This window comes from Hemibagrus wyckioides, linkage group LG03 (genome assembly GCF_019097595.1).
Source record: "Hemibagrus wyckioides isolate EC202008001 linkage group LG03, SWU_Hwy_1.0, whole genome shotgun sequence".
Classification (NCBI taxonomy): Eukaryota; Metazoa; Chordata; class Actinopteri; order Siluriformes; family Bagridae; genus Hemibagrus; species Hemibagrus wyckioides.
The window spans coordinates 32775146-32785145 of record NC_080712.1 but is presented as its reverse complement, the minus strand read 5'-3'; the positions used below and the strand labels follow the sequence as shown (position 1 = coordinate 32785145).

The 10000-nt window shown below is 41.1% G+C and overlaps 1 protein-coding gene across 1 annotated transcript in view; it reads right to left on the bottom strand.

Annotated features, from left to right (window-relative positions):
- The window catches only part of syne2b (spectrin repeat containing, nuclear envelope 2b), a 112239-nt gene that overhangs the window by 27016 nt on the left and 75223 nt on the right, over positions 1 to 10000 (bottom strand). Inside the window, exons 87-101 of the mRNA XM_058385887.1 lie at positions 9303 to 9503; positions 9000 to 9173; positions 7595 to 7726; positions 7264 to 7484; positions 6910 to 7030; positions 5675 to 6175; positions 5062 to 5211; positions 4696 to 4863; positions 3896 to 4051; positions 3668 to 3814; positions 3160 to 3330; positions 2887 to 3020; positions 2579 to 2783; positions 148 to 330; positions 1 to 5 (exon numbers count right to left, since the gene is read on the bottom strand). The exon at positions 1 to 5 is cut by the window's left edge and continues 112 nt beyond it. Coding sequence (XP_058241870.1) covers positions 1 to 5; positions 148 to 330; positions 2579 to 2783; positions 2887 to 3020; positions 3160 to 3330; positions 3668 to 3814; positions 3896 to 4051; positions 4696 to 4863; positions 5062 to 5211; positions 5675 to 6175; positions 6910 to 7030; positions 7264 to 7484; positions 7595 to 7726; positions 9000 to 9173; positions 9303 to 9503 — 2669 coding nt within the window. The remainder of the gene's footprint in view (positions 6 to 147; positions 331 to 2578; positions 2784 to 2886; positions 3021 to 3159; positions 3331 to 3667; positions 3815 to 3895; positions 4052 to 4695; positions 4864 to 5061; positions 5212 to 5674; positions 6176 to 6909; positions 7031 to 7263; positions 7485 to 7594; positions 7727 to 8999; positions 9174 to 9302; positions 9504 to 10000) is intronic.

The following is a 10000-nucleotide window of genomic DNA, read 5'->3' as shown; positions in this document are numbered from 1 at the left end:
TCCTCCTACACACACACACACACACACACACACACACACACACACACACGACTCATACTTTAGTCCCCTCCATTACTGCATTTATCCAAATCACACACACACACACACACACACACACACACACACATTTACTCCACCGTATCGTACCTGCATCTCTCCCAGCTTCTCCTTCACAGCTTGTTGGAACTGATGAAGCCCACGTGTCAGCATCCGACACTCTGAATGGATGAAGGCAGCGGCCGTTGGCTCCATCTGTCCAGTCAGCGCTTTCGAGGCCTCGATCGCTCGGTCCAAGTCTGTCTGGAAGGAGTGTGCGTTCTCCAGCAGGTCCTGAACATCAGATGGAGAGTCATGACCACAGGAATATGACTAAACAGAATAATATGATACATAATAAATAATATTGATATTTTAATAAATCATATGCACTCTGGATATATAAATGTGTTTTTTCTCTTTTGTTATCTGTGTGTAAGTATTAATGAAAGAACATGAGCAACATCACTGCTTTTATTCTGTCGGTAATATTTTATCGCGAAACACAAACCTTCATCAACAGGGTCGCGATAGACAGTAAGAAAAGGATTTAATACTCGTTTTTTGTCTACAAATGTTTGATAGATAACAGGCTAGCTAATTAACCTGCCCAGCGTTGTTCTGGTAAAGGTGTGGGAGTCATGTGATCACTCTGAAAACAAATAAAACCTATTAGATAAAATATTTGCTTTTCTTTCAAAAATAAATGTAAAATAAATAAATAAATAAAACAGAAGAAAATTATAAAGAAAATAATTTATAATTGATTTAGAAATTATTATAAATCATAATAGTAATAATAATAATAATAATAATTATAAATAAATTAAATAAATAAAAAAATAAATTATTATAAAGAATAAAGAAAATAATTCATGATTGATTTTGAACATTATTATAAATAATAATAATAATAATAATAATAATAATAATAATAATAATAATAATAATAATAAACAAAATAAATAAAAATAAATTATTATAAATAATAAAGAAAATAATTTAAAATTGACATAGAAAATTTAAGGTTGTTACAGCATCTGTGTGTCACCTGGCCACAAAAAGCAAAAGTGTACTCACTTATAAAAAAAATAAATAAATGCTTTCAACTGTAGCAATTAATAAAAAAAAATACATACATCCTTTTTAAAAAAATAAATAAATAAAAAAAATTCTTTTTGTTTAAACCAATATGGTCAGTGTACAGTTCATTAAATGACCCCAAACACTGTGCTGATGCCATCACTTTCTGTTACTAAATACTACTCTTATTAAAATATTACACACATCTTCACTTTTCTTTTAAAAACAAAGTCTGAAATCAACTGACATTGTGAGAAAACAAAAACATGGTCCATTAGAGGTATATCCCAGATGGACTGGACCATTCTGTGTATTTATGACTGTCTTCTGTTTAACAAAAATCTAAAATAATCCATTTTGTGGAGTATTGGAAATGTTTCTGATAATGAAAGTAATTGTGAAGGGTAGGAAATGGCAATCACAGTGAAACTGCCACACGTTTGTCTTCATATTTACAGCAAGTTATGCAAATTACATGCAAATTATAGTTTAGAGAATCTCAGTCATGATACGAGTGAATCCACTGCTCTTCTCTCACGTGCTTCATGTTTCTCCCATTTCCTCTTACAGTTCACACAGAAATTATTTGTCTATTTAACAGATTAGTAGTCAGATTTGATCAGATAAGATAGAAATTCGATTGAGATCAGACCTGGTTTTAATGGTTATATAAAAGGTATTTAAACAGTTATAAACCTACTAATGTACAATGCTATAGTCATATCTTTAATCCGGTGCCTGAGAATTACAAAACACAATAACTAATCCAAAAACACAAGGACGTTTCAGACATAATGGAAAAGGTAGGTATAGTTTGCGAATGGAATCCTTCCCTTTGATTGGACGAGACATACAGAATATGGTCACTCAGAATATACAGGAAGTCCAGCAGTAGCTGCAGCAGTAGAAAGTGGATTGTTGTGTGTATGAACACAGCTCTGCTCTTATAGCGCTACTTACATCCTTTAATCTGGAATAGTTTGGTCTTCTAATCTTTACGTCATGATACGCTATCAGTATATCCAATATCAAGCCACATGAATGTCCTTCCTCACAGTAGCGCTGAATGATCTCATTTTCTTATAAATATTAATATGTTTGTTTGTTATTTTCTTTAAAAGATCGGAAAAAATGGTTTAAAGTGAAGGCAGAACTCCACACATGAATAAAGTCAGATACACAATTTCATACTTCCTGTATATCTTGAGTGACAGATGTCCAATAAGCGGTAAGAATTCCACTCACACACCGTATCTACCTTTTCTATTTTGTCTGATTATGTTTTCTGATTTGTGATTTTGTTTTCAGTTTCTTTGTCTGGTTTTGCCCTTCTCAGCCACCATACTTTAAACTTCCTTGACCAAAGTGCAAAAGTAAAGCAAGCATGTAATCGACTACAGTGGTGGTGAATGGAATATTGTGCAGATGCTCATTCTTGACCAGACTGGACTGAACTCACGTGTAAACACTGTGTACAGGTTGCGAGCGTGTCCGTGTCGTCGTCGTGCCTGGACACTATCTCTGAGACGTCCCGGAGTCGCTCCTTCTGCTGCTGTAGCTTCTCCGAGCAGGAAGACGACAAATCCGAGTACTCTTTCCACGCCTGCAGCAGTGTCTGTAACCTCATCGAGGTGTGTGTAAGATCTTGCTTGACCTCAGACCATCTGGATAACAATAAACACACACACACACACACACACACACACACACAGTGTAAGCATTATCTTCATTTGGTTTATTTTGTTTCTTTTTGCACATCAAACTGACCGTGATCTCTCCTTCTCCAGCTCTTCAGACAATAAGTGTGAGGTTCCTGTATGAATCCAACCAATCAGACTGGAGAAGGTGTGGTTAAGCTCCTCCCACGTTTTGTCAGTTTCCCCAGCTTCGGCTTGCAATGTCTGAGAAAAATAAATAAATTAATTGATTAATTAATTAATGAATTATGCTAGAATCATCTAAAACTGTTAATACTTCCAATCCAAACCGAAATTCTTTGCACACTGACCTTGACCATTTTATTAGAACAGAATAAAGTACCTGTAGCTGATGGATGCTCTTCTGGAGCGCTGTGAAGGAGGTGTGAGGGGTGTGGCAATGCTCAAGAGACTGACATATTCCCAGGGCGCTCTGAGCGATGCGACTCCGCCCACTTTCGAATGCAGACCAGGCCTCGCATGCCAGCTGCAGGGTTTGTTTCAGAGAGCAGTTCTGCAGAATAATAATAACATCATCTATTAATATTCATAACAAGAAATTAATATTTAAATTACTTAAATGAATAATGTACAAATGTATAAAGTAGTAAAAAGTCCTGAATACAATAAAGAACAATATAGAAAAATGTTAAAACATTTGTAAGATCAGTTACAACAGCAGTAAGTAACCAGCATGCCCCCAGGGTTTCATTCCTCTTAAACCAGACATTTCACCCCAAATTAAACAAAATGATTTATTAAAAATGATTGACTTTTTATCCATTTCCTGTTACAGTTAAAGTCACGTTATAGCAGCTAGAAACAGTCAGGATATCCTCTATTGTGTGTACCTGTTCGTTTAAAGCAGTTAATGCCTGTGAGATGGTGTTGATGTGACCGATGAAGCCTGCCTCTGCGTGTTCTTCATCATCGCTCAGACTCCTCTTCTTCAACTTGTCCAGCTTTGCATTCTTATCTTTTATCTCCTCCTCCAGTTCCTGAGAAAGAGGAAATAAAAGAATTACTGTAGAACACTTCAGCCACAGCAAGGATCAGCAAATCTGTGATTATGTTCTGACCTCGCAGTCTTTCAGGTGCTCTTCTGCTGCACTGTGACTGACAGGCCTCTCAGCCAGTCGCATCCACGCCCTGCGACCTTTGACCCAGGCATGCAGGAGGCGCAGTTTGCTGTCGCGGTCTGAACAGATGCTCAGCTGCTGCTCAAGGTGTTGCATCTGTAAAAAAAAAAAACATGCAGGTTTCACATGCTCGGAAATTTATGTCGCTGTACGCTGACAAGCCATAACATTATGACCACCTGACTAATATTGTGTTGGTCCTCCTTTTGCTGCCAAAACAGCCCTGACCCGTCCTGCACTGTGTATTCTGACAGCTTTCTATCAGAACCAGCATTAACTTCTTCAGCAATTTGAGCAACAGTAGCTCGTCTGTTGGATCGGCTCACACGGTCCAGCCTTCACTCCCCGCGTCTATCAATGAGCCTTCACCGCCCATGACCCTGTCACTGGTTCACCACTGTTCCTTCCTTGGACCACTTTTGATAGATACTGACCACTGCAGACCGGGAACACCTCCACAAGAGCTGCAGTTTTGGAGATGCTCTGATCCAGTGGTCTATCCGCCATCACAATTTGGCCCTTCGTCAAACTCAAAGCTCAAATCCTTACGCTTGTCCATTTTTCCTGCTTCTATCACATCAACTTTGAGGACATAATGTTGACTTGCTGCCTAATATATCCCACCCACTAACAGGTGCCATGATGAGGAGATCATCAGTCTTATTCACTTCACCTCTCACTGCTCATGATGTTATGGTTGATCGGTGGGTGTGTGTGTGTGTGTGCACGCACGCCCTTACCTGTGTGTAGATGTGTGTTTCCAGTGTGGTCCAGCGCAGGTTCAGTTCCCCGAGCTGTTCGGCGAAAGCTGTGTGTTTGTATCTGAGGTTCGGCTCAGTGTGTTTCAGCAGCGTCTGGTTCAGGAAGTCCACCGACATCTGCACACATGCTTGTGCTCGTTTCAGCTCCTAGACACACACACACACACACACAAGTGTGTATGAACAATACTATATGAACAATAAAGTATTACAAAATGATTAAGTCAGAACCTAGAATTCCTGGTGATGTTTGTGGTTTGTTCACATGTCGTACAGGATATCAGCTGAACACACACTGCATCCTGGGTGATATAAGGGCCGGTGTGTGGAGGTGAACGTCTGTACCTTGTGTGTTTCGAGGTGCCGTCTGAGCTGCACTGCTGTTTTCCATGACTGAACGTTTTTCTCTGCGTCCTGCAGGCATCCTTCAGCTCCACTGATCCAGTTACACACCTCTGACAGCAGGGACTGAGGACACACACTCTCAACCACATGCTAGAAAGAAGAAATAAACCATTTCAAAATATGGAGAGAGATAATATCACATGAATACAGAGCTACACAGGCAGAGAAAATTAAACAAATAAAAGAGAAGAGGAAACAAGTGGAAAAAAACCAGGAAAGATATGAAGGTGAATCACGATACTTCATGAAAAAATCAAAGAAAGACAAAAAAGTGGAGAGTTATCGAATAAAAGAGAGATAAAAAAGAGATGAGAGAGGAACGGGATTTCAATCTGATTTGATTCAACTACAAAGCATCACTTCAGAATTCTAATAAAGGCTTAAAAACTTTCTACTCCAGATTTGTACATCTTAAGGCACATTGTGGAAAGCAAAAAGGGTCAGACTCTGGGTGGATGTGACAGCAGGTCACAGTGTGCTGAGAAATAGGATTAATAAATAAAATCTGATTTTTGGAAAGTGCGTTGTTATGATCTGAATGAAACCGAGTCACCTGATGTAGTTTATGTTGTACTGCAGTGAAGTCGGCATGCAGCTCCACCCAACTACGCTCCACCTCAGTCAGGTGATCCTTCAGAGACAGCAGGACAGGAGACAGCTCCATCACCTGGACCACGCCGGTGCTGCCGTTGACCGTGGCATTTTCTGACATCTTTTTGGAAGCTTTTCCACCCAGAGGAACATCAGAGGAGCTGCTAGGTTTAAACGGTGAATCCTGGAGATGAGCATCTCCTCCATGACTCTCACCTGAGTGTGTGATTTTGGGTGAAGTGAGAGCTTCATCGTTTGAAGAACCTTCTTTGGCAATGGACTCGTCTTTAGTGGAATATATACCTCTGCAGGTGGCTTCTGATTGTGAGTTGTAACGAGTGAATCCGGACGATTGTGAGTGTGTGTTTGCGTCTTCTCTCTCGTTCATCTGCTGGATCTCGGTGCCTGCGCTGACCACTGAAGCCTTCAGCGCTGACTTTACCTCCAACTCTTTGCACAGAACCTGAGTGAAATAGAAATAATGTAGAGAAGAGGATCCTGGTGAGTGTTTTCATATTTATTAAGAGTTGATAAAACACAGATAGAAGTGTTGATAATAAAATATCCGCTGGTTTTATTTTAATCATTTATATATACACTGACCAGGCATAACATTATGACCACCTGCCTAACATTGTGTTGGTGCTGCCAAAACATCCCTGACCCGTCCTGCACGGTGTATTCTGACCCCTTTCTATCAGAACCAGCATTAACTTCTTCAGCAATTTGAGCAACAGTAGCTCGTCTGTTGGATCGGATCACACGGACCAGCCTTCTCTCCCCATGTGCATCTATGAGCCCATGACCCTGTCACCGGTTCACCACTGTTCCTCCCTTAGACCACTTTTGATAGATACTGACCACTGCAGACCGGGAACACCCCACAAGAGCTGCAGTTTTGGAGATGCTCTGATCCAGTGGTCTAGCCATCACAATTTGGCCCTTGGTCAAACTCAAAGCTCAAATCCTTACGCTTGTCCATATTTCCTGCTTCTAACATCAACTTTGAGGACTAAATGTTCACTGTTCAACACTTTTTTATTGACCACAGCTCCACCCACTTGTTTGATTTTGCCTCACAAGTAAATATAAAAAATTCACAGGTCAAAGTTCCACTAAATTCACATACAGTAAGTAACAGATAACAGAAGCAAACACTGGATTAAGGCACATGACTGGACGATGGGGTGAACTTACTATAAACTCAGTAAAGTTGGAGATGGCCTGTCCAGAGGAGGTCATTTGACCTTTCCAGCTTTTCAGACATTCTCTGGCTTTGTTCATCCACTCCATCATCGCTGTGGAGTCACAGTGATACCTGTGTAAGAAAAAAAGTCCATTCTCTCTATTATCCATTTACATTTTATCCACCCATCCATCCATCCATCCATTATCTATACCCACTTTATTCCTAAATAGGGTCACGGGGATCTGCTGGAGCCTATCTCAGCACACATTGGCACACGAAAGGCAGGGCTACACCCTGGACAGGTCACCAGTCCATCACAGGCATTTACATTTTATATAATAATAATAATAATACAGTTTTACCTCTTCCAGAGTTTTATCAGGTGGTGTGTGGAGACTCGTCCCTTTTCCATTTTCCTTCGCAGAGCGGCTAAACGCTGTTTCATCCTCAGACTAGCCACACCCACTCTACACACCAGACCATTCATCTGGAGACCGGACACGCCCACTTTCCTCAGTCTGCTGGCCTGATCTAAAACCAGACCGATCTGAGCAGCGTTCGTCTCCAGAGTCGCCTGCAAGGTCTAAAATATTCCAAAAATATATTTTTAGATACAATCTCTGAGTGACTCACATCATGCATAAGGAATATAATGAGAATTATTATTATTATTATATCATTTATCTAACACACTTCGTAAGTAGAGAGTCTCCTCTGTAGCACCTCCTCTGTTTGCTCCTCAGAGAGTATCCTGGGAAGCTGAAGCTCCAGACCTTGGAGCAGTTTCTCCAACCAGGACTGACTCTCCTCCCACTGAGTCCACACCTTAAACATACACATTATTAACGCCGGTGAATTCTGGATTCTGACTCTGACCAAAATGTATTGATTTATTTTCTTTAACTGTATCTTTGCAGCTATAAATCACAGGGTTATATAATACAATCTAATACGCTATCCTTTTTTCAAATCAAATTGTATGCCTGATGCTCTGCATAAACAAATTAAAAACATCTGTATGGAGTTAGGTTTTATTTTGACATTTGTGGAAGAAGTCTCCAGTGGTGTAACAGTCAGAGATACAGCTGTAACTTTTCCAACACAGGAGAGAAGTTAGTGAGGTGACAATGATTTAACTGCTATAGCGTAAGCTAGAATAGGAACTACTTCGATTAGTGGGCTATAAACTATAAACTACGGATGGAGCGATATGAGAAAAATATTGTATCACGACTCTCAAAGCCATTTCTAAAATACACTATATTGCCAAAAGTTTTGGGACACCCCTCCAAGTCACTGAATTCAGGTGTTGTGTTTCAGGGGTTGGGCTCGGCCCCTTAGTTCCAGTGAAAGGAACTTTTAATGCTTCAGCTTCATACCAAGACATTTTGGACAATTTCACACTTTGTGGGAACAGTTTGGGGATGAACCCTTCCTGTTCCAACATGACTGCAGACCAGTGACCAAAGCAAGGTCCATAAAGACATGGATGATGGAGTTTGGTGTGGAGGAACTTGACTGGCCTGACCCTAAACCCCATAGAACACCTTTGGGATGAATTAGAGAGGAGCCTGTGAGCCAGAACTTCTCGTCCAACATCAGTGCCTGACCTCACAAATGCATTTCTTCTAGAGGAATGGTCAAAAATTCCCATAAACACACCCCTAAACCTTGTGGAAAGCCTTCCCAGAAGAGTTGAAGCTGTTATAGCTGTAAAGGGCGGGACAACTCCATATTACATTCATGTGCATGTAACGGCAGACGTTCCAATACTTTTGGCAATGTAGTGACACTGTATCTGTCAGGATGTGTTGCATTAAACAAGGCTTGAAAGTATGGTGTGTTGTTCTTTAACACAAACATTTATAATCATTAGCAGACTGCAGTGGTATAAGAGGAATAAAACGATTCAGGACGTGATGTCACAGGAATAAAACAGTTCAGGACGTGATGTCACAGGAATAAAACAGTTCAGGACGTGATGTCACAGGAATAAAACAGTTCAGGATGTGATGTCACAGGAATAAAACAGTTCAGTAGCATGTAGTGTTTTTATGCCTTGTGTCAGGTCTCAAACCGTGTTAAAGGCTGTTCCTACCTGAAGTGTCACCTGCAGAGCAGCTCCAGTCCTCCGAGCCTGACCCTGAAGCTTATCCACCTGACCCTCTACCTCTGCCACCTCCGTGTCCCATTTATAGCGGACGTCACGGGGCATCGGGGCAGTCAGACGCTGCAGAGCTTGCATGTGAGAGTCCAGAGACAGGAAGAACTTCTGTAAATATAGAGGATATAGAACACTTATCATTATTTTTTATTATAATAAACCATAGCCACTCTAATGGGCCTCTAATGAACGTTATATTCTATACACAATTGGACCCTTTAATGTGTGTTTGCTCACCGTGTGTGTGCTGAGGAGTGTGTGTAGCTGTTCCTTGGTGTGTGGCTCCAGGTCTGAGGTGTATGAGAGTCTCTGTTCACCGAGCTCCAGCAGATCCTTCAAGCCTTTCAGTACACGCTCACACTGCTGCTGCTGCTCCACACTGCACTGCAGATCAACAGCATGCTGACACACACCACTGTACACACTGTCCAACACACTCTGTACAGAGAGAGAGAGAGACAGTTACACACACACACACCACTGTACACACTGTCCAACACACTCTGTACAGAGAGAGAGAGAGACAGTTACACACACACACACCACTGTACACACTGTCCAACACACTCTGTACAGAGAGAGAGAGAGAGACAGTTACACACACACACACACACACACACACACCACTGTACACACTGTCCAACACACTCTGTACAGAGAGAGAGAGAGAGACAGTTACACACACACACACCACTGTACACACTGTCCAACACACTCTGTACAGAGAGAGAGAGACAGTTACACACACACACACCACTGTACACACTGTCCAACACACTCTGTACAGAGAGAGAGAGAGACAGTTACACACACACACACCACTGTACACACTGTCCAACACACTCTGTACAGAGAGAGAGAGAGAGAGACAGTTACACACACACACCACTGTACACACTGTCCAACACACTCTGTACAGAGAGAGAGAGAGAGAC